This window comes from Stegastes partitus, unplaced genomic scaffold (assembly GCF_000690725.1).
Source record: "Stegastes partitus isolate 25-593 unplaced genomic scaffold, Stegastes_partitus-1.0.2 Scaffold382, whole genome shotgun sequence".
Taxonomy (NCBI): domain Eukaryota; kingdom Metazoa; phylum Chordata; class Actinopteri; family Pomacentridae; genus Stegastes; species Stegastes partitus.
The window spans coordinates 37,205-60,005 of NW_007578113.1; the positions used below are offsets into that span (position 1 = coordinate 37,205).

Below are 22,801 nucleotides of genomic sequence, written 5' to 3' on the forward strand. Positions count from 1 at the left end.
AAGTCATTTATGATGAATCTAAATCTCATTTACCAGCAAAAGAAATAATATCACATGATGTGCTCAAAGGAAGGCGCGCTGAACTCAGCGTCTGTCCTGTCACATGAAGTCTGATTAAGAATCCACAAAGGGACGACGTCACGCTATGTGAGCTTAGTGGACGGCTTCAGAACTGGAGGCGAAGCCCCATTCGGTTAGAATTTCATTGTCCAAACTGAGGTTCTTCTGTCCCAGTCAAAGCTCTGGTTACACAAATTCAAATTCCTCTGGTTAAAAGTGTGAGGTAGATCTAACATCGACATGATATCTTACTTTCCTGTCTCTACATGTACTGTATCAGGTTGTCACCGTGGACTTGGTTACAGGTACACAGTGAACACATGAAACCAGAATGTGAAGCTGCATCCTTAGAAATAACAATGTACAAGTGTTTCTAGCACTGGGTAGAGAAGTTATTCTGACTTGTCGCAGCAAGAAAAGCACAGATGTTACCAATATTATTAACAATGATTCTGTTTCAGAAAGTGTCTGGGTAAGCCAGCACGCCGCCTTTGATAATACACCTGTGCTTCTCCTGTTATGTCACAATGTCTTTCAAAATAGTCAATATTGTCTGTGCACCACTCATTACTGTTATTTGTCCTTGAAAAGAGATGAAGAAACTTCCAAAAAGTCGAAATCTGTTTAGTCATATAAGAAGCTACAACAAACTTTTCTTTAAAAAAAAAAAAAAAAAAAAGGTCCAGATGCTCATCAGCACAAGAAATATTCCAGCAAACAGCATCTCACGAAGGCAGAGCAAGTACTGATGACCTTTAAAAGGCAGAGTCATTCTTATAGATGACTCATCAATACATCAATAATAAAAGAGTTTTGTTACAGCTTTTCAAAAACCCTGTAAAAGCATGTCTAATTTTAAAGCGATTAATTTTCTCATGTTGTTCTTCTGTACCAATTGGACAGTTTGATCCCCGACCAATCTGCATGCAGATGTGTCCCTGGGCGAGACACTGAACCACCAGTTGCCCTCATTGGCTGCACTTGTGAGCATCAGTGCAAATGAATGAATGAGAAACACTAAAAAGTGCTTTCTATTGCAAGGGCTAAAAGGCTCTATATGAAAGCAAATCATTTATATTTTATAATAATTTCAGCTTCCCGTGGTTGTCTGAAAGCCTCTCTAGCAAACTGATCAACTCTCAGTATCTCTGCTTATTGTTCAAATGATAATTCACCAACATATTGCAGAAAGAAAAGCCACCTTAGCCTCAAACTGTTCTCTTGGCCTGGATTTGAATGTGTAACAACTTTCCCAAAGCAGCAACAGATTTTAAAACCAAAGGAAAATAAATATTTTCACGTTCCATCTGTTCAAATATTTGGAGAAGGGATAGACTCGCAGAAGCAGCATATTTTTGTGTTTACTGTGCAAATGACCCGCACAACTAAACTCGCTAAACCCATTATTATTTGGAGTAATTATGCAGCGGAAGACTTATTCTAATACAGATCCTTATGTTGGCCGCGGGCAGACTGCAAACACACTGAAATGAAATGAGAAATATGATAAAAACCCCTACATTTAATAATAAGACACTAGAGGGGAAAGATATCTGTAATTAAAGTCTTTTGGTTGCAGCAAAAAAAAAATCCTCATAATGTACCGTTCTAAATAATTTCAATAATCATAACGTGCCGTATCCACAGTAACTTGTTTGTTTGTTTGAAATAGGATATTACGAATCAAATGAGCCCAATAGAACGCAAATTCCGAGAAATCGAGGATTGTCGTCACAGTGCGAGAGTAAATGTGGAAAATTTGATCCCAGAAGCCTTTTTTTTTTCATGTTATTAGATGAGCAAAATGTGTTACTATTCATTTCAGTCTGTTTGAGCTGTTAAAGACTGAAACATAAAACCATCGGTGCTGATTTCACCGTGTGTGTGTTCTGGTGTGGAGACACATTTGTTGGGGATAAAATTTAAGTTCTCAGAATGCAAATCATTACATTTTTTGGACTTGGTGGAAGGTTTAGGTTTAAAATTAAATCCATCCATCCATTATCTATACACCGCTTAATCCTCACTAGGGTCATGGGGGGCTGGAGTCTATCCCAGCTGACTTAGGGCGAAGGCAGGGGACACCCTGGACAGGTCACCAATCTATCACAGGGCTACACTTAGAGACAAACAACCAAGCACACTCAGATTCACACCTACAGACGATTTAGAATCACCAATTAACCTCAACATGTTTTTGGACTATGTGGGAGGAAGCCGGAGAACCCAGAGAGAACCCATGCCGCACGGGGAGAACATGCAAACTCCACGCAGAAAGATCCCGGTGCCCCCACCAGGACGCGAACCAGCAACCTTCTAGCTGCAAGGCAACAATGCGAACCAACTGCGCCACCCTGCAGCTTTAAAATTAAATGTTAGTATTATTATTATGACGGCACTGTATATGAACATACAACAGCAGAATGTGTACTTATTTTTTGTGTTATATTTTATTTCATTTTCATACTAATACTTTATATTTTATTATATATTTTTACTTCTTTTAAGACTTTTGATTGGGAGCATCTGTACCCGAAAGCAATTTCCTCTAGTGGATCAATAAAATATTTCTGATTCTGATTCTGATTTAGGCTAAGTTTAGGGTTAGGCAGGTCCTGGTTGTAGCTAAAATAAATGTAAGTCAATGTAATGTGCCCTGAAATGAAAAAAAAGTGTGTGCTGCAGCCCTTGAGCTCTGTGCTGCCGGTTGGATATCATTGCAAGCTCAGGGATTCCTGTGCACATTAGTGGCTGCATGAGTTCTGCTCAGGCTGTTTTGTGTGCATGTGTCGCCCTCCCCGTCTCCACAACACACCAGTCCCATTCTCTGCCTCCCCTGTTGTCCCAGCATGGCTGCAGGATGGCTGCTCTGTGGACTCTCCCTCTGCTGCTCTCTGCCTGTCTGCAGGGATGTCTGGCCCTGACCCCTCCCGACGAGCTCCCTCGGCCCCACAACCTGCCCCCCTCGCTGGGCTTCAACAGCAGCGATGATGGCGGCCCGTCCGTGGATCTGCCCATGGCTCTGAGGGTGTTCAGCGTGGACTACCACCATGTGCAGGCTCCCTTTGAGATCGTGCTGTGGATCATGCTGGCCTCGCTGGCCAAGCTGGGTAAGCCTCAGTCTGCTCGTACGAGAGAGGCCGACCTTGGATTTGGTGCTACAGATGCTTAGATGTTATTATAGGTGAAAAACTACATGCATATATAGAAGTCAGGGGTTGGAAATGCTAATTAAAAAGGTGATTTTATTAACTACTGCATCAATAATACAGTCCAACTTATTTTAGCACACTCATCTTCTGAATCACTTATTTATATGTTAAATAAGGGGAAAGTCCAAAAAAATCATGTGTTTACCATATAAACACTGAAACAGAACTTCTCTGTTACACACTTTTTGAAGAACTGAAACGTACTGTTTGCTACCATTAGTGGTTTTCTGCATTTCTAGCTTTCAAATTCTCTTGCATTAAAGTTGGCATGGACAGTAGTTTATGGTGTAATTTGGCAAAAATTCAATAATGAATACAATTTCCCCTTTAATATTTTGACGTTTACTCCAGTTGGACTTTTAAGGACTTGTAGGTTGTGTGACTTTGTGTGTATTAATTGTGCTGCTGTGGGAATGGACGATCAAATACAGGTCAGGGAGTTCAACAGAAAGACTATTATACATACTGTAGGAAACAACAGTTAACATACACTTAACATGCATAGTCCATGCATATCATTTCAGCCTTGAGTTTCCAATGACCCAATTAACTTCTATATTTCTTTGATTTCAATTCTCTTGGTCACAAAAAACAGTCTTGCATTTTGGCTCTTTCATGATGTCTTATAGATCTTGAAATATGACTACATCTGCTGGGTCAGAAATATACATACTACATGATAATATTTGTCTGAATGTTCCTGGCCATTTATTTGGGAAAACAGTTCAGTTGGCAGCAAAACAGCCCCACAGCATGATACTGCCACCACCATGCTTGACGGTAAGTTTGGTGCTCTTGAGGTTAAAGGCCTCAACTTCTCCTTTCCAAACATGTTTCTGGTCACTGTAGTCAAATGGCTCCATTTTGTTCCATCTGACCACAGAACGTTCCTCCAAAAGGCCTTTTCTTTGTGATCAGCTTCAGTTGAACATCAAGGCGCCACTCCTTTGCACTTCCATCTTTTACGGCAGCCTGTTGGCCCTTGGCAATGTAAAACACATTTGGCTGTGGACATTGACACTCATTTGTTGCTTTAGATCTTTGCTGAGCTCAGACTTTCCATTTGTTTGTAGCCGAGTCTGATGAGTGGATCAGATGGGCCCTATTTAAATCGGCTCAGAGGAGTCAGCAGCTGTAGTCAATCGTTATCACTCACAAGAAGTAAAGACCACACCGCTTTAAAAAAATGATTAAAACAGCTTCCTACTTCACCAAATACTACTACATGATAATTCAAGTTGCTGTATGTATATTTTTGACCCAGCATTTCCAGATCTATTCTAAATTTATGAAAAAAACAAAACATGATTGCTTTTTTTGTGACAAAGATGATTGATACATGGTGTTAACTAGCGTATCTAAATTTTTGTTCACACCTGTACATGTTTCAGTTTTTTTTCTATTTAAACATATTGAAAAACTGAAACATATTGCATGTCATGGTCAGTGGTTTTCTGAATTTCTGACTGTGCCTTTCTCCCCAATAAAGCATTGGTGGTAAAATTCCATCCTAACTTTTCAGTATGTTGTAAGTCAAGTGGTTTGAGTGGAAACTCGGCTTCTTCGCCTCTTCTTTACTCTGTTTTTACACTTTAGAGAATCTAGCCCATAATGGGAGACTTTAGCAAAGTCTTTTTACCCAGATAAGCTAGTGTAGAGGGCAGTGGAAGAAGAATGTGCTGGTTGAATGGATTATGAAATCAGCCTTCATTTAGAGGAACGGCATTGAATCCTATGAGAAGCCAAATGTCATAGTGACTTTTGGTTTGGCTGTTTTTGCACATTCAAGAAGCATGCATGCGCCGGTGCTAATCTGGTCGGAGGGACTTCAATTTCCAGAACTGTCTATCAAAGTACAAAATGCAAAACCAACACCAACACCCTGTTAAGACACGACTCTGCAGCTATAGGAGTTCATGTGAGTGTGATGTGTACGACTGTAGTTCCACCTTTCAGTCCACATCCAACACTGTTCCACTGAATCCAAACAGCCACATGTATTTTTATTTGCTTTTTCATTTTCTCTCCGTATCTCATTGCTGCAGGCTTCCACTGGTCCGGTCGAGTCCCGGCGGTCGTCCCGGAGAGCTGCGTCCTCATCATGGTGGGCCTCCTGGTTGGAGGGGTGATCTATGGGGTACGACACTCTGCCCCCCCAACCCTCAGTGCCGACGCTTTCTTCCTCTTTCTGCTGCCACCCATCGTCTTAGATGCAGGATATTTCCTGCCAGGGAGGCTGTTCTTTGAAAACCTTGGTACCATTCTCTGGTTGGTAGACTCGAATGCTTTCTTTTCATGTGCATGTGTGGGAGGTTGTGAATACATTTTGGTTTGGGAAGGACACTTTTTCATCTACCAACTTTTCACAGATTAATAGACAGGGCTTTAAAGTAAAAGGTCAGAATGAAGTCTTTAAATGTCTCAGTATGACACAGCTTTGAATGAATGCTGGTGCAGGTTGATGTCTGATTCATTCCTGCTGTTGTAAAGCTGATTTTGTATACGCCTCCAGGTATGCAGTGCTGGGAACCTTGTGGAACGTGCTGGGCATCGGCCTGTCGCTGTACGGGGTTTGCCTGCTGGCCCAGAGCTCTCTGGGAGACGTCTCTCTGCTGCACTGCCTGCTGTTCGGGTCCCTGATCGCTGCCGTCGACCCGGTGGCCGTTCTCTCCGTCTTCCAGGAGATGCACGTCAACGAGCAGCTGCACATCTTGGTGTTTGGAGAGTCGCTGCTCAATGATGCTGTCACTGTGGTGAGGCTGGAAGTGATGTTGATGTTGAACACTGAACAAAAGTTTATACACACTTGTGAACACCATGTATATTATGGCAGTCTTGAGTTTTAATCCATTTTAATCCAACAACTCTAAATGTTCTATGATGGGATTGATATTGATTTTGGTTCTTTCACAGATTTATTGCAGGTCTTCTGGAAATATAGCAAACTCTGCTGGGTCAAAAATGTACATACAGCAATGACAATGTTGGATTTGTTGTCTCTTGGTCATTTTCACCTCAACTTTGGTCCCCATCAATAAGCTTCTGGATAAGTTTCTGGTTGTATCGACTTCTCTTGACAAAAATGTGTACAGTTAAACTACATTTGTTGGCTTTCTGACACAGATTTGTTGCTTCATCACAGTCCACAGGTTCTAGATGATCCTAAATCAGGACTTTGGGGAAACCATAACTCCAGCCTTATTTAACCTTTTTTCTTTGCTTCTTTTTTCTTTCTTTCTTTATGTCTTTGGGGTCTTTGTCTCATTGAAACACACAACTGTGTCCAAGACCCAATCTTCTGGCTGATGATTTTAGGTTTTATGTGTAGTTAGTCTTCCTTCCTCATTATTCCATTTACTTTGTGTAAAGCACCAATTCCACTGGCACAAAAACATCCCCACAGCATGATACTGCCACCACCATGTCGACAGTAGGCTTCGTGTTCTTTGGGTTGAAGGCCTCAACTTCTCTCCTCCAAACATATTTCTGGTCACTGTAGTCAAAATAGCTCCATTTTGTTTCATCTGAACACAGACCTTTCCTCCAGAAGACCTTTTCTTTGTCCATGTGATCAGCAGCAAACTTGACCCACTGGCAGCTGTGTTCCAGCAGCTTCTAATTCATTGTAGACCTGCTTTTTGGTGATTCTTGGTTGACTCTTGACCGTCCTGATCAGTTGTCTCTCAGCAGCAGGTGATAGTTTGTGTTTTCTTCCTGATTGTGGCAGTAACACAACTGTACCATGCACTTTATATTTACTCACAGTTGCTGATTTTTGGATCTAAAGCATCTTTCAAATGGCTCCAAGTGACTTTCCTGACTTGTTCAAGTCAGTGATCTGCTTTTTCAGATCTTTGCTCAGCCCTTCAGACTTTCCTACTCAGTATTCGTGGCTGAGTCTGTTAAGTTTATTAAACTGGCCCCATTAAAATGGGCTCAAAAAGTCAGTAGCTGTTGTCAATTGCAATCACTTACAAGACATGACGAGGCCTTGTGGCTACGAAAATCTAATTAAAACAACTTTCTGCTTCACTAGAACTGATAATCTAAGTTGTTGTATTTTTTTAACCAGCAGATTTTGTCATATTTCTGGAAGCTCTATAATAAATCTATGAAAAAACCAAAATGCGTGATTGTTTTTGTGACAAAGACACATGTGTTTCAATGAGTCCATCACAGAAAACTCTGAGTTATAGACTGCCTTGACATACATGGTCTTTACAAGTCTATGTCAACTTCCTCTCACAACTGTGCATGTTTCTTCCTGTCAGGTGCTCTACAAGTTGTTTGAATCCTTCCTCCGGCTGCCGTCGGTGTCGGGGCTGGATGTGTTGCTGGGGGGTTGCAGGGTGGTGGTGGTGGGTCTGGGGGGCCTGTGCGTCGGCCTCTTCTTCGGCCTGGTGGCGGCCCTCACCTCACGGTTCACCTCCAGAGCCCAAGTCATCGCCCCTCTCTTTGTCTTCCTCTACTCCTACTTGTCCTACCTGACCTCTGAGATGCTCCACCTCTCTGGTATCATGGCGTGAGTGCTGTCAAACCCTAGACTACCTTTGAAGCTTTGTAAAATCTGATTTAGCCTTACAAGTTTTGTTCTTTTTGCCCTATAGCATTGTGACCTGCGCTGTGACGATGAAACAGTACGTGGAGGCCAACGTGTCCGAGCACAGCAACACCAGCATCCAGTACTTCTTGAAGATGTGGAGCAGCGTGAGTGAGACTTTAATCTTCATCTTCCTGGGTGTGTCCACCATCCAGGATGTCCACATGTGGAGCTGGCCCTTTGTCTGCTCCACACTGCTGCTCTGCCTCATCTGGAGAGCCACAGGTAGCTTTAAGAGGCTTTGATGCACTTCAGCACCAGATCACCAAGGCACTGTTGCAATATCAGATTTCACAACATCGTTATCAAGGCCAATGCACGATAATGATATTATTGGATATGGAAAAGCTCAGTCAAATTCATGTTTAAATTTGTTTATCGTGTGTTTTTTTTCAAATGCATTAAACCTGATCAGTAGAGTGGTAACTAGAGAGTTACTGGTGCTGGATTGTTTGCATTCTACATGTGTATTACTAACAGGATATGAACATTTCATTTGTTAAATGTCAATATGTTGCTGTATGGTCTAACGCCCCTCACTACAAACAGCAGCTAAATGGAACTTTCTAACCCATTTTCACTGCTTGGAAGGTGTCCTCCTGCTGACCGCTGTGGTGAACAAGCTTCGAAGAAACGCCGTCACCTTCCGAGATCAGTTCATCATCGCCTACGGTGGCCTGAGGGGAGCAATCTGCTTCTCCCTGGTCTTCCTCATCGACGACTTCCCCAAGAAAAGGCTCTTCATCACGACCACCATCGTGGTCATCCTCTTCACGGTCTTTGTACAGGTGGGAACGTAACGCCAACATGAATTACAAAGACAGCTGTTTCATCGCTTCGTAGGGGATGTTTTTTTGGTTTTATTTGCTGAGCTTGGTTTCCAGGGGATGACCATAAAGCCTCTGGTGGAGCTGCTTGATGTGAAGAGGAAGAAGAGAGCTCTGCCCACAGTCAGCGAGGAGATCCACAGCCGGGTGAGGAATTACAGCAATCACATCCCAGCGCAGGGTCTGTAATTCAGTGAGCCATTATTACAGTCTAGACTATTACAGGGGAAATGAGTACTTACCTGTTGAAAGATGGGGATGTAGACATAGAAATTATTTTCGGATTTAATCATTTAAACATACTGCTTGGCTGTTTTTTATTTATAGTATGGATTTTAGTGGAATTACTTTCTGTAGCAGAGAGCGAAACAACTTCACCTCAGCACAGCAAGTTTTAATTTGTAAGAAACCAAAAGAAACACAAGCTGTGGGGTTTATTCAACAAACACTCATTATATTTCAGCTTTCTTACCTCTAAAAACACACGATTGCATAATGCACGCAGTGAACATATTTAGAACTGCGGATCTCTGGAGAGTCTACGAATAAAGAAACAAACATCAAAGCAACATATTAGCTTATTCCTTTTCAAAACATCATTAGTTATATAATTAGCGTCATCTGCAACCAAACAAAGATCATTATCTCAGGAAAGGTACAGTTAATTTGCATACTGTGCAAAATTTTAAAAGAAAGAAAACATCTTCTTTATTTAAATTTCATCTTTTATCCAAACTACAATCCACATTAGTAGCAAAAAAAACTTATTTACCATCGCTTGATTCTGGTATCGCTTTGTTTTCAGTAATTTCAAGTTTATTTGTGTTCAATTTAAACGTCTCAGAATTCAAGCAATGCCGAATCTTGATGTCCTAAACGATATTGTAGAGACATATTCTAGATTTATTACAGGAAAACACATCTTAGAGCTCAGAGAAACAGAGAAAACCTGCTCAAACCTTCCTCCTTGCACACCTCTTCTTCTCACCTCCTCCTGCAGCATTTCCACATTTACACCACGTCCTGAACGACGCATGTCAGTAATATGCATGACACACTATTTTAGTCTGAACTGGTCCATCCATCCATCCTTGGACTTGTGGGAGGAACCCAGAGAGAACCCACGCTGCACAGGGAGAACATGCAAACTCCACGCAGAAAGATCCCGGGTGTAGTCTAAACTGGTGTGAGAGGAAAAAACTCATAAAACATTTCGTCTTATTTTAGGAAGAGCAGCATCTAGGTTCGTCGACAGAGCACATAAAGAAACCTATGTCTGTCTGCTCATCTATTAAAACTGCAGAGGTGAACTGGGGGTTTACTTGTGATCCCAATAAAAAATGTATTAAAACATTATTACAGAAAATAATGATTTAAAGCCACCAGGAACAAAATGATTGACAAAGCCACGACAAGTTGTAATAGAATAAAGCACCTGTGAGAGAGAGCTTACCTCTGAGATCTGCAGGTACCTCAGGCAGTAGGACGGGCAGGTTAAATGTAATCATGGTGCACTGAAATAACTGGCATTGTTTAATTACTCGAGTGAAAATAAAGTGTTAACACACATTTTCTACATTTCTTTTCTTTGCAGCATGCAATAATGAGAAGGCAGAGACTCACACTGCATTGAGAACAACAATTCAACTCACAATGTCTTCAGAAAACTGCACACAGAATCTAAACTAATGATACATCATGTCTGTTTTGTAGCTCATAGATCACCTGCTGGCAGGAATAGAGGATGTGGTTGGCTACTGGGGGCAGCATTACTGGAAAGACAAGTAAGTTCTTCTTATTTTCCTTTTGCTTTAACTTCCGCTTGGGTTTTCCCTAAAAGTTTGGGATGTGCATTCCTATAAGAACAAGACTTGAAAGTACCACTAGGTGGCAGCAAATGCCATGTGTATTTTGCACACTTTGGAGGTATTATATTGCCATCTGTATGTGTTTGAGGTTTGAGCAATTCAACAAGAAGTACCTTCGACGTTTCCTGATTCGAGAGGATCATCAGGCTCGATCCAGCATCCTCAGAGTTTACCAGGAGCTGGAGAGGAGGGAGCAGAGAGGAGACGACGAGGCTCCGCCGCTGTGAGGAAACACATTTCTGCTTTATGGACTCAGGACTCTTCATTAGGGGAGTCCGAAAGGTTCCCAAAGAAAGGTCATCTGGGCCACTTCAAGTCTTTAAAAAACAATATTCCTCAATCATAGAGTGAGATAAACTCAAATTGGAGAGACTATGCTACTGCAATATTTGCCGTTGATTGAAAGTGTTTGGTGCCGTACAAAACAGCCCCACTCAGTCCCCAGTCGTGCCTTTGAAAACTGATCCACAATTCAGGTTTCTCATCACACTTTGACTAAATGGATGTGAATATTCAAACTTTGCTTCCAGAGTCGACCCTCGCTCCCACAGCCGTCCTCTCCTGCCAGAGGAGATGGACAGCATCAGGCGCATCCTCTCCAGGAACCTTCAAAACTTCAACAACAAGGTAAATTCAAAACTTTACTTTGCATGTGTTTGTTTTGTTACTCCTGACTTCACCTAACTGCCTGCTTCGTAAACCTGTATTTGGTTTTTTATTAAAGTCAAACTTGCGCGTTATGCATAATTCAGCCGGATATTTCTGGGTTCACGTCTGTGCTGTCCCTCCAGCAGACACCGGCCTACAGCAGACACACCCTGCACCAGGACGCCACCGCCGACAGAACAAGGAAACCCCTTCACAGACACCAGAGTCTGGGAGAGAGACGCACTTATAATACAATCACACACTGGCCACAGGTACTGCACACAAACCACAAATGCACGTCGGGTAATTCAGCTGCATGTTCTGAGACGCTTGTTGTTCAAATGGAAACGGCCCGTTAATGAAGAGGATTAATTCAGTTTGAGTGGGTTTGTAATGCAGCCATTCTGAGGGAAACAAATACTGCAAGAAAAATTCACAGGGCAACTGAAAAACAAATGATTATAGTCTAAAAACAATCCTTGATAAAACAGTTTAATAGTATAAGTAAACATCACTTCCAAAACTAACCAACTACAGCATGTGTTTAGTTTCAAATGAATCAAAAAGTTGGAATAGATTATTATTTGCACCAAAAAAATGCTAATGTCCTGAAGCAGAATCCCCAGTTAGCTGGTCTGGACCTAATATATTAACCAAAGCGAGAGAAAAAAACAACAATTCAATACTGATGTTTTAGGTTTTGGATTATCAAATGCACAGTGGAGACTTTGACTGTATTTTTCCATTGATAGATTGAGGATGGAGAGTTCAGTGAGTCACACAGAGTGAGAGCAGGACTCAGCAGATCTCACACAGGTAAAGAGAAACACAATTCAAGACTAAACACTAACAAGATTGATCAAATGTTGTGTTTAAAGCAAGAAAAAAAAAGGCTCTTTTCCCCTGTTTTTTCCAATTTGTACCCCAGACTGAGCTCTAAAGATGTTGTGCATGTTTGTGTGTTTGTGTCTGCGCTGCTGTGGGACAATTAACAGTAAATATGACTGTTTTTATTCATGCATGATTCTAATTTTGTCTCTCCTTGCTTTCTTTCAAACTTGCTGCTCTGCCTACAAAACCACACAGATTAAGCTCACAGATGTATTTTCAGATTTTTACTCATTACTTTCTCCCTCCTGACCTCTGACCTTAACAGCTTCGGTGTCACAATTCTAACTTTGTGACTCTTGAACTCGCTGCACTTCTCTCCCCTCTCTCGGCAGTTTGCGCCATAAGCCCGAGATCCGTCCTCCAGGACTCCTCAACCTCGGCTCAGACTGGATCAGTGGATCCGAGACCTGCTGGAGAAGACCAGGTTTCTCCACAGCACCAGGCTCCTGCAGGAAGAGCCCCGAAGAAACAGCTCAGCTTTGTTTTGGAGAACGAGAAGCAGCAGTGAAGGCAGGCTGTGAGAAATGGAGAGAGACTTGGAAAAAAAAACATGTTAAACCGATGAACTTGTTATTTCAAATGGCTGCATGAAGTGATAAGTGCCTCGTACTTTTGTAGGCATAGAGGTGTGGGGGTGCAAGACTGGGTTGATAAAAGGCTTCAGCAATTTTAATGGACATCCCTCAATTAAAACAGTTAAAATGGGTTAAGTGGTTTTATCGCTGCGAGTGTTTGCCAGCTGCAATAAAAGCTTTCCATGTTTCACCTCTTGAACAACTCTGGTGGAGGTTTGAGGGTCATTTGCATCTCCAGTCTAATTCATTTTCAAAGAGTAACACCAAGCTCACAAATACCTTGCAGTCATAAACGCTGATACGCATTACAAGCTCAGGCTCACACCGGTCCTGCCTCTCCCCGTTTCCTTTATAAATGCACAGCACACCCTCTGGTAATTTGACGAGGACAGGCTTACTGCTTCCTAAAATAACTCCTGTCCCCCTGTCTGACCTCCTCAGTTACTGTAGCTTCTTTTCCTGCCGGCTCCCAGCATGCCAGGGAGTGGCTGGGACGGTCCGACTGTTTTCTTTAGGACTGGGGTTGGGCAGAGGGCTGCAGTGGACACCAGTGAGGAGTCGCTGACCTGCAGACACATTAAAGGAGGTTTAAGGCTGGCGTTATGAGAGTGGGAGCTGCAGCCTTGGCTGGGGGGATTTTCGGGGCAATAGGGACCCTGTGCTTCCTCCTGGCCTTTGGTACAGACTACTGGCTGGTGGCCAGCGACAACTGTGGACCATATACATGGCCGACACAAACAACAACGACAGGGGGACGAGATGCCAATGGGACTGAGGTAGGACAGTGTGCACAGATTTTGTTCACTAACACAAATAAGCAGTAAACCCTAATCTTACAGCGGTTTGTTGCTTGAGTTGGTTGCTGACCTCAATCACAACAAATGCCTATTAGAAGAGTCATTATTTTTAACAGTGAAGCATCACATGTGAGAACCACAAAAAGACCAGCGTGGAACCTGAGCAGGCGTGCAAACCATGCCACTATAGGATATTTAAAGATGTACTGAAGTAATTTACTATTTACCTACTTACTGACTGAATATCAAAACAACCAGACACATAAACAGTCAGATGAACAATTAGATCAGTCAAATGACTCTTTTTTAATCTCTAACCCTAAACCACTTTATATATTAAACGCTGGGTATTTTTTCATTCCAGCAACATTTCATCCTCCTACCTCATGCATATAAGGTGTCGACAGCCCTGTATTTATTGTTAATAACTGCATTTATTCCTGTCTCATCAGAACCTGCACAATTTGAATTGAACTTTGGTTCACTTCAAACATGCTCTTTTATAAATCCACAGCTGTACATCGTGAAGAATTTTCCTTTCTTTAGTCCTTCTTTAAATGCACGTGTGGTTTTCGTGCAAGTACTCTGAGAGCAAAGGATAAAAATCTGAGTCAAACTTACTAATGAAGCCGATTCTGACTAAGTTGGGCCAGTCAGAAGCAGCAGCAGAGGTCGAGGCATCCTGACTTTTAGTCTGGCTCATTGACCTTTACTATGGCATGAGCTCCAGCCTTCGCTGCTACAGAATCCTCTGTTTGGATCACAGTTTCTCTGTTAACAAGACAGCGTCTGCAGTCCTACTAGTTGCTGTGTGAAGCTTAACACAGCTGTGTTCTGAGCTAAATGCCAAACTCAGCAGGCTCATGCAGCGGCAATGAGAACATAGCAGGTATGTTTAGCATTTCTATGATACTTTAATGCGTTAACATGCTAACTTTGGCTGATTAGCACCGAGCACACGACACAAGGCTTCATAATGATCCGTCCAGTTGTTGGGATATTTCAGTGTGGCACCACCCAGCTGCCTTCCTTACAGCCGCCCTGCGACCACCACTAAGAGTTTATAAAGTGCAATTCTATAAAAGTGGTCAACTATTTGACTCTCAGCCGTAAAATAAACTTTTGAAAAGTACAAGTGGTTCCTCATGCAACGCTAACCCTCGCCGAGGACATCATCGGGGTTGATAAAGCTCCTCATGCAACCGTTTTCACAGGCCGAGCAGGACTCGACACAACAAGTCAACTGATCTTCATATGTAAAATCAGTGGAGTGCCCCTTTAATTTTCCAGTTTATTCTCCCATGCAGCATTTGTGAGAAAGTTCACAAAGTGCAAAGTAAGGGATATATTTATAAAAGCTAATCCCCCGGTGAACTCCTCCGTAACATCACAGCCCAACAAAGTCTTTCATTTTCAATAAAAGAGGATGATTAAAGTTGTTGTGTTATTCAGCACCATCAATCATATTTCTGACAAGCAAGCGGAGAGCAGCGCTCGTGCGTGTTTCACGAGTTCCCCTGGAAAACCTCACAAACCAGCAGGCCCATAATCAGAACCACGTTTGATGCTTTGGCACCGCCGGAGTGCAGAATCAGTGCAGAGCAGCTCGAAACAGACGTGTGCTGACAAAGTTGACAGCAAATAAGGTTCATCCATCTTTAGGTATTTAAGCATGTATCTCTGAGATGTCAATCTGTCTCTATTTCGGTTTCAGATCCAGTTAGTGGAGGCAGTCACTGTTTCGCCGGCGTCCCTCACTCTGCACCACGAGGGATTTTTCTGGCGCTGTGTGTTTCAGGTGGAGCCCACAGCACATGCAGTCCTGGCCACTCTCTTCAGTATGTGGGCGAAATTTTCTCCAGCAGCTCAGGCTGCACGAAGCTTTCGTTGGGTTTTGTCCAGTGTGGTTGCATGTCTGATGCTCAGCAGTTTGGTCTGTTTGACTTGACTACAATTGCAGGAAAGAAAAATGGATATATGACAGAAAATATAAAGGAAAGTGAGAATAATCGGTTGATTTTTTGTGTGTTTTTGTGGCCTTTTTCCTATTTTAACTGTTAGATATCACCATAAAACATCTCTAGCTGATTATTCACATTAAGACAGTTATTTTTTATATTTCACATTTGCTAAAAATGTTGTGTTTAAACATGCAAATGAGTTACTAGCTTCTACAAATATGCACCAATTTGCATAAATGTCAACCCCAGTGTGTACTTTGGATGTTTTCTTTCCACTAGTCTGAAAAAAACACATAATATGGAATCAAAATGGCCCAAAATCTCAAAACTGACCAGTGCATGAAAAACTATGTAGTGTCTTCTCTTCTCACAACAACTACATAATGTTTTTAGGTTTTTGAGAAGTATTGTTTTTCACATTTCTTTTACCTGTAGCAAACCAGCCAGAGTCCAAGGTGTGTATCCATGGTTACCTGTTCCCGCTGCCTGTCGCACTTGGACAAGTTCCTCATCCGAACTATGATGCTACTGCAGGTAATTCTCAGTCACAAACACACACTTTATGAACACACACACGCATGCAAGTATGTTTACAATTATTACACATATATACACACATGCACCATCAACAGTTTGCCCATTTGCATGATTCGGTAATAGAAAAAGTTTATATGGTGAAGCTATGACATTTCATTTCCGTCCCTGCATTTCTTTAAATTAGTTGTATCTATTATTTATTTGTAATATTTTCTTCTTGTTTTACTTCCACACATAAATGTCTGTCAGGAAGGACTTGTGGATTTGTGTTTTTTAGTAGTTTAGCGACTTGATTTTGAGGCAGAGATCATGTTTTTGTTTAGATGTAGTTGGCAGTCGAAGCATATTTAAATGCTCTGTCAAAGCTGCACGCTGCCAGGAATAAAAAGGTAGCACAGAAATACTGAATCTTTTATTTATATTATTGTTATTATTTATATAAAAAGTGTTTTTGGAATATATCTGTAACATTTCCTCCACATCTAAGCTGTTTAAGGTTCTTGGAAAATACATGTATTTGGTAATTTGCAAGAAAATATTAGAGGAATATTCCAATACCACTGTCATATTTGTGGGTTAACTGTGATGCTACAGCTGTTTTCTCATACTTCCAGTTCTCTGGCCAACAGACTTTGGCTTTGCGTAAGGATTAAATATAAACGTTGCCTTCCGACATCTCTGAAGCCTCCTTGCAAAGCTCCAGGAAGGGACCTGGTTCCTATCAAACAAGAGACAATGTTAGTTATGAGGTTTACAAGAGGTAGAGATTTATTTTGTTGCTTTTTATGCAGACTTTCCTCTGTTACTAGACTAACCAATAAAAGCTGGCTGTAGCTTCATATTTAATTTCCATACAGTAAAATAGCAGTTTCACTTTTCACATTAGCTTCTTTGCAAGAAAGGGAAGAGACATATATCCCTTTAGGTCAAACTGTTAATTTACCGTCAAAGAACTCTCCACAAATGTTACTAAAAACCCCCCAAATTCCCACAACACATTTTCTCTGCTTGTGCTTCTTGCAGTGTTTCGGGGTTTCTGGACCGTGCTGATAATCCTCGGCCTGGTCTCAGCTCTGAGCGGAGGCTTCCTCTTGGTCTGCGGCGTCCCATTCATCAGTCACAAACTGTACAAGCTGGGCGGGGCCTTCCTCATCGCTGCTGGTAAAAATATAGACCAAGCGTCTGTACATGTTTGTGTGTGTGTGAGTGTTTGTGGAGTTCATAGCAGTGTGAAATACACCACCAGGGGAAAAGGTGAATGCACAGACACAAACACATGTTGCGGCCTTTGCTGCTGTCAGCTGCTCAGACCTGTCACATGACGAACCCGACACACAGAGCAGCAGATGTCACTCTGCGGCGCTATCACTATAACAACAGCAGGTGTAAACACTGCTGCCGTGGTAACAGTAGGTGTGAGGAGGAGCTGCATTCCTCTGCAGTTACTCTCAGCGCTGATGGCCGTGTCTTTCCACCCCGCAGCCTGCTTGTTCCTGTCCGTGCTCCTGCTCTACGTCCTGTGGATGGAGGTGGTGGACGTGAAGCGCTACATCCTGCAGGAGAGAGGGGAAGCGTGTCCGAACGCGCAGGTTTCGGTGCTGTACGGCCTTTCGTTCATGGTGGCGGCGGCCGGCGTGCCCCTGGAGCTCGTCTCCGGGCTGGTCTTCATGCTGGTGGGCCGAGCGCTGCGAGCCAGCAAGTGAACCGGCCATCTGTGCAGTAGGAGAGGAGAGGACTGACCTTTTTATGTCCTGCACTGGGACTCAGCAGCACACTTGTGGGATGTAAATACCAGCTGGAGAGACAATAACACAGCACCACACTGTTGGATGGTCATTTTCTATCACTTTCTTTGGTTAATTCCTATAAAACCCCCCCCTATTTACTTTAATATATCATCACAAAAAGTCATTGTTGTTCTTACTGAGGCTGCAAATGATGAGTCCATAGTGAACCAGCTGTGTCTCCTGTCCTGGTTTTGGCACATGATCAAAGTGCGTTGAGGTGGGAGGCAGGAATGGCTGGATGGACTGGAGACAGAAATGAAGGCTTGCATGGAGGGTGGGGGTGGATATAAGAGGGGGGGTTGAGGGAGAATTGATGTGTCGGACTGGAGACAGAAATGAAGGCTTGCATGGAGGGTGGGGGTGGATATAAGGGGGGGGGTTGAGGGAGAATTGATGTGTCGGGGGGGCACAAGGGGGCTTTGAGAAGCGAACAGCTGTTTGTGGGTTTGGGTGGCGTACAGCAGGCCGGCCACCTGCCTCCTTCACCCCCAGTCACATTTCACTCCCTCATTCAATCTCCCGTGCTTTATTTGATTCTTCTTCTGTCTCTTGTGTTCTATATTCTACCTTTACACAAAGTTCAGACATTGACAAGAAATCTTTGCGAGCGAAGATAAAAAAACGTAAACACACTAAATCAGCCACACTCTTTTATGGGAAGCCTTCATTTTTCTTATCACAAAAAAAGGGGAAACGCAGACTTGCGATTGTATCAGAACTGCTACAATATTAGATCATCCTCCCTTTTTTTTTTTTTTCTCGGCGGTTTAAGCGGGTGGAAACAAGCGGGTGGACTCTCAATCGCACATATCCGCTTTCATCTGCTCGGCTGAGGAGCAGGAGGTGGTGGAGGGGGGGGGGTATGTTCGCTTCAAAGAGCCCACCGATCGAAGACACACGTCCGTGAGCGCGCACACACACATGCTGTGATCAAAAACATGTTTTTTGAAATATACTGTGTTTTCATGGCACATACTGCTGAGTGTTAAACTTTAATACAGAACCACCGCCATCAAATGTTTACTTGCTTGTGATTCAGTGGATTCTGTCTAATTTTATTACATGCGGTGCTTCACGTGACCGTTGTTGTGTATTTCATGTATGTTTGTGACACGGAGGATTACCCACAACAGCCTGTAGTTCGTGTTTAAATTTGAATAAACCTTAAAAGATTGTGAATGCGGAGACAAATCTGTGATTCCGGGTTGTATAAATAAAACAGATTTTTGCTTGACTTTGTGACATAAGAGCCGAACTTCTGAGCCTTTCGAGCAGAAACCCTCAGCAGCTGAGCTCAGTTTGATTCTGAGAGCGTTTCAACCGCAAGACAACGCAGCTCTCTTGATCTGAGGAAGCATGATGACAGTCTGACACATGAAAAACAAACAGCAGAAGCCGAAGCCGATGATGCAATGTCACTGGTTTGCTAGAGGTGGTAAATATGAAGGCCGGCAGTAGTAGTAGTAGTATTCCTGGTAATTGTCGCATTCACTGTGTGGGAGACTTGCAAAGTTAAGGGAAGCAGCAGTGCTTTTTATTAGCTGATGTATAATTCCCAAAGAGCCCTCACCCAATTTATTATCTAAAAAGTCATTGGGTGAGTAAAATCATGACAGTTAATCTTTGCAAGAGCATCAGTGTCCTTGCAAAGTATTCAGAAAATCTGCTGTTATCTTGAGAGATATTTCATTTACCATCACAAATACATGAATCAGCCACAACATTAAGACCCCCGACAGCTGAAGTGATCATCTTGATACAAGCCAGTGTGCTGCTAGTCCTGGCATTCATTCAGATGTTACTCAGACACGTCACCCACATAAACATCATCCAGCTCGAGGAACAAGACAAAGATCCCCAAGATCCCAGAGTCCAGCGTGTTATTTTAAGACATGTTTTTGTTGTGTAATATTTTGATCAGTTACCACTCTTATCTGATTTTGAATCTAAAATGTGTATCTGGATGATTATATGTATATTTTGAGCTGATATATTATAAGCTCTTTCTATATTTTATGGCTTGTGGAGTCACAAGTGGGATGTTTGCCATCTCAAAACATGGTTCTTTATTCTGATCGAGCATCACTGAGCTGTGCTGGGATAAGTCCGATCCATGGGGGCCCCACTCTACTCCCACAGGACCCAAAGGATCTGCTGCCATCGTCCTGGTGCCAAAAAACACCCGTCAGAAGTCTCGTGTCAAGTCCCTGATGATTCAGAGCTGTTTTGGTTGCAAGAGAGGGACTTTATTTACGAAGCACACGTAAAAGCTACAGGAGTTGAACTGAAGTGCTGAAACACAACGACTCAAGGTCAGGGTGTTGAGTTCTACTTGAACCAAAGCAACGATTTAGTTTAGTTAGTCTCAGTTTAAACATGGAAAAGTAAACTATTCCAGAGATTCAGAGCAGATATTGCAAAAGCTCGGTCGCCTCTATTTGGAACATCCAAGAGCTTCTGGTTGGTCGACCCAACTGGGATTGTGCAGGTGTTTGTACCTCTCCAGTTGTTTATTGAACCCCTAGAAACTAATATCTGCCAATTAAAATGACATATTTCAATTTTTAAAAAAATGAAAATAATCCATTTCTGCCTAAAAATGGCAAAGACGTAAATCTACTCCATTGCTCTAGAAAATGCAAATCTATGAAGCATCACTTCTTCCTCTACTCGTCCACCACACATGACTCTGCTCCAACACTGTAAAGCTTCTCTACGCTGCACAACAGCTGGTTGTATTATTTGAGTAATTCCGCCTTATATATTCCAACTTGAAACCGATTTCAAAGAAGAATAATGATCCAGAAAGCCCAACACTGAAAGTTAACAGGATTCGTTCGTTTGGTTTGTTACATACAAAGCCCTGGAAGTCTAAGAACCGCAGTTTCAAGGAATGTTCCACAATTGAGTTTACTGCCTTCTTCTCTCATGATGTGTCTTCCAGCGTATCAAAAACACCATATGGACATGTTAACAAGCTAAAAACTTGATTTTCACCAGAGGGGCTCTTTAATATTGCGGCTGATTGGTGTGTTTGCCCGTAGGTGGAAAAGTCAGGAGGCTCACCAAACCCATTAGGAGGCACAATGTGGGGTCATGACTGGCAGCAAATTTCATAGAAATCTGGCAAGCATTTGCTGAGAACTCTTCCTTTGGACCAAAAAAAAAACTGACAGCTCTGATTATCACCATCCTCAGGCGTCAACCTCTTGTGGGGCAAGAAGCCAGCAGTTATGAACGAGCCAAGACACATGGAGTCAACAGTATGAATGAAGTGTCGGGGGTTGACGGAAACCCAAAGCTCTCGACTTTTGCTGTCATTTTACACCTTTTCTGCTGGGGATGATGTTACAGTGAGACTTAGAATACCTAACAGAGAAGCTAACTGGTACAAAAAAGCTGATGTTTCCAGAGAATCTTGCAGAGAATTTAATCAGTTTCCAATCAAACATTTAGATATTCAGATTCTCATCCAGCTTGCGGCGCCATCATGGAGGCATCTGATTGGTTTCAATTCAATTTGCAGCATGACAGCAACCCTAAACACACAGCCAAAGTCATAATCAATAATCTTTAGTGACAAGAGTCCTGCAACTGATCGTCTACCACAAAGCCTTTGATGGAAACGCTAATGAAACAGTCTGTGACTACATGAGGACGCAGAAGACACTTAAACAACATGAATGTCTAGAAAAACTGTGACAAGTTCTGCAAGATGCTGCAGGCCAATAAGTCAGTTTTAAGCTGTGGTGTTTGCGGCATATTGTATGAAGCTAATTTAGAAAGAAACAAAACACATAACCTTTGAATGCATCCTCATTTTACTGTATATGTCTCTGAATCTGACTGCTTTATTTAGAAAAAAAAAAAACAGAGAAATTCTAATCTGTATGAAATGAAAATGACTTTTTTTAAGCATTCATCTATCTAAGCAACTACTACAGTGATTATCCACAGCCTGGGTAAACAGCTAAGGTCACGTTCGCTTGACTCTTGGAGGTTTTTCTAGATTTCCACGATGAGCCAGCAGAGGGCTCTCCAGCTCTCCTCTTCGGCTAGCCAAACTTCCCATGCTTGGACGGACACCAGGAAGAAATATGAAGGAGCGGTTGGTGGAAAGCAGAGGAAAAGTGAAGGGAAGGAAGGGAAAGGAAGCAATTACTGAGTGGCGTATTGACACAGAACCCTGGCTTGTTCACTGACTGTGGCTCTTCCTAATTATAGTTAATTAACTCTTATGTCTCCTCCCCTGTCATCCGCAACAATGGGGACGCGCTATCACTTCATTTAAAGAAGAAATAATCTTAAAGTGGCAGCAATTATGCTGTTATTATATAGTTATAGTTAATATTATGCATATGCATACGATGCGAATAAAGACATGACATGATAATAAAGTAATAAATGGTTGGGAAATTAACCCCCAGAAACACCCAGGGGACCCGAAGAGCACACGAGCAGAGGTAATGAGCGTGTATCGTATGTATGCGTGGATATGTTTTCATGCACGGCAGCATTATTCAGCGCTAATTTTCCCCAGTATTTGCCAAAGCTTCTACATATGTGATCTGTCAGACGGCAAACAGCAGGATGTGGTCTCCCACTGTAGGGAAAATTAACCCTAACGTGGACCCCCTCACCCCTCCGTCCTCCCGGAGCACCTGGACTGAATACTGGTGGGCTCTAATCCAGTCAAAGAGGGGGATACACTTGGTGAGAGCTCTTTCCTTCCTTTCTGACTCCACTAGTGAGCCGATTACCTGCTCGGCGTGGCCCCGAGCGTGGATCTTTATACTTGTGTGTGTGTGTGTGTGCTCACACGCAGGGCCAGACGGACACAGTTTCTTCCAGATAAAGGCTTTTTCTGCTGTCAAAAATGACTGCCCTGATAAGAGCTGATATGAGAGAAAAGCAAGCCTTATGGCATCACTCTTGCCTCCTTTTTTTTTTTTTTTGTTTCTTTTGTGTAAACCACCAAATCCCCAGGAACAGAGCCACCCACCCCCTCATCCACCCAACACACACACACACACACACA

At 42.5% G+C, this 22,801-nt stretch overlaps 2 protein-coding genes across 2 annotated transcripts; both read left to right on the forward strand.

Annotated features, from left to right (window-relative positions):
* Positions 1-2,920: 2,920 nt before the first annotated feature.
* Positions 2,921-12,614, forward strand: LOC103359558 (sodium/hydrogen exchanger 2-like). The gene is made up of 13 exons (XM_008284953.1): positions 2,921-3,170; positions 5,318-5,540; positions 5,785-6,025; positions 7,544-7,794; positions 7,880-8,097; positions 8,464-8,660; positions 8,757-8,846; positions 10,413-10,483; positions 10,656-10,790; positions 11,098-11,194; positions 11,359-11,487; positions 11,968-12,031; positions 12,439-12,614. Exons 1-13 carry the CDS (start codon positions 2,921-2,923, stop codon positions 12,612-12,614), a joined length of 2,142 nt encoding a protein of 713 aa, XP_008283175.1.
* Positions 12,615-13,157: 543 nt separating this feature from the next.
* Positions 13,158-17,887, forward strand: LOC103359559 (transmembrane protein 182-like). The gene is made up of 5 exons (XM_008284954.1): positions 13,158-13,457; positions 15,193-15,316; positions 15,875-15,973; positions 17,000-17,137; positions 17,459-17,887. Exons 1-5 carry the CDS (start codon positions 13,284-13,286, stop codon positions 17,677-17,679), a joined length of 756 nt encoding a protein of 251 aa, XP_008283176.1. The 5' UTR covers positions 13,158-13,283; the 3' UTR covers positions 17,680-17,887.
* The last annotated feature ends 4,914 nt before the right edge of the window (positions 17,888-22,801 follow it).

Excerpts from the sequence above, each read along its gene's own strand:
- LOC103359558 (XM_008284953.1), top strand. The coding sequence starts at position 2,921 with ATGGCTGCTCTGTGGACTCTCCCTCTGCTGCTCTCTGCCTGTCTGCAG. Across the intron at positions 10,791-11,097 it reads GACGACGAGGCTCCGCCGCT|AGTCGACCCTCGCTCCCACA; the intron begins GTGAGGAAACAC and ends CTTTGCTTCCAG. Across the intron at positions 12,032-12,438 it reads ACTCAGCAGATCTCACACAG|TTTGCGCCATAAGCCCGAGA; the intron begins GTAAAGAGAAAC and ends CTCTCTCGGCAG.
- LOC103359559 (XM_008284954.1), top strand. The coding sequence starts at position 13,284 with ATGAGAGTGGGAGCTGCAGCCTTGGCTGGGGGGATTTTCGGGGCAATA. Across the intron at positions 13,458-15,192 it reads GAGATGCCAATGGGACTGAG|ATCCAGTTAGTGGAGGCAGT; the intron begins GTAGGACAGTGT and ends TTTCGGTTTCAG. Across the intron at positions 15,317-15,874 it reads AGTCCTGGCCACTCTCTTCA|CAAACCAGCCAGAGTCCAAG; the intron begins GTATGTGGGCGA and ends TTTTACCTGTAG.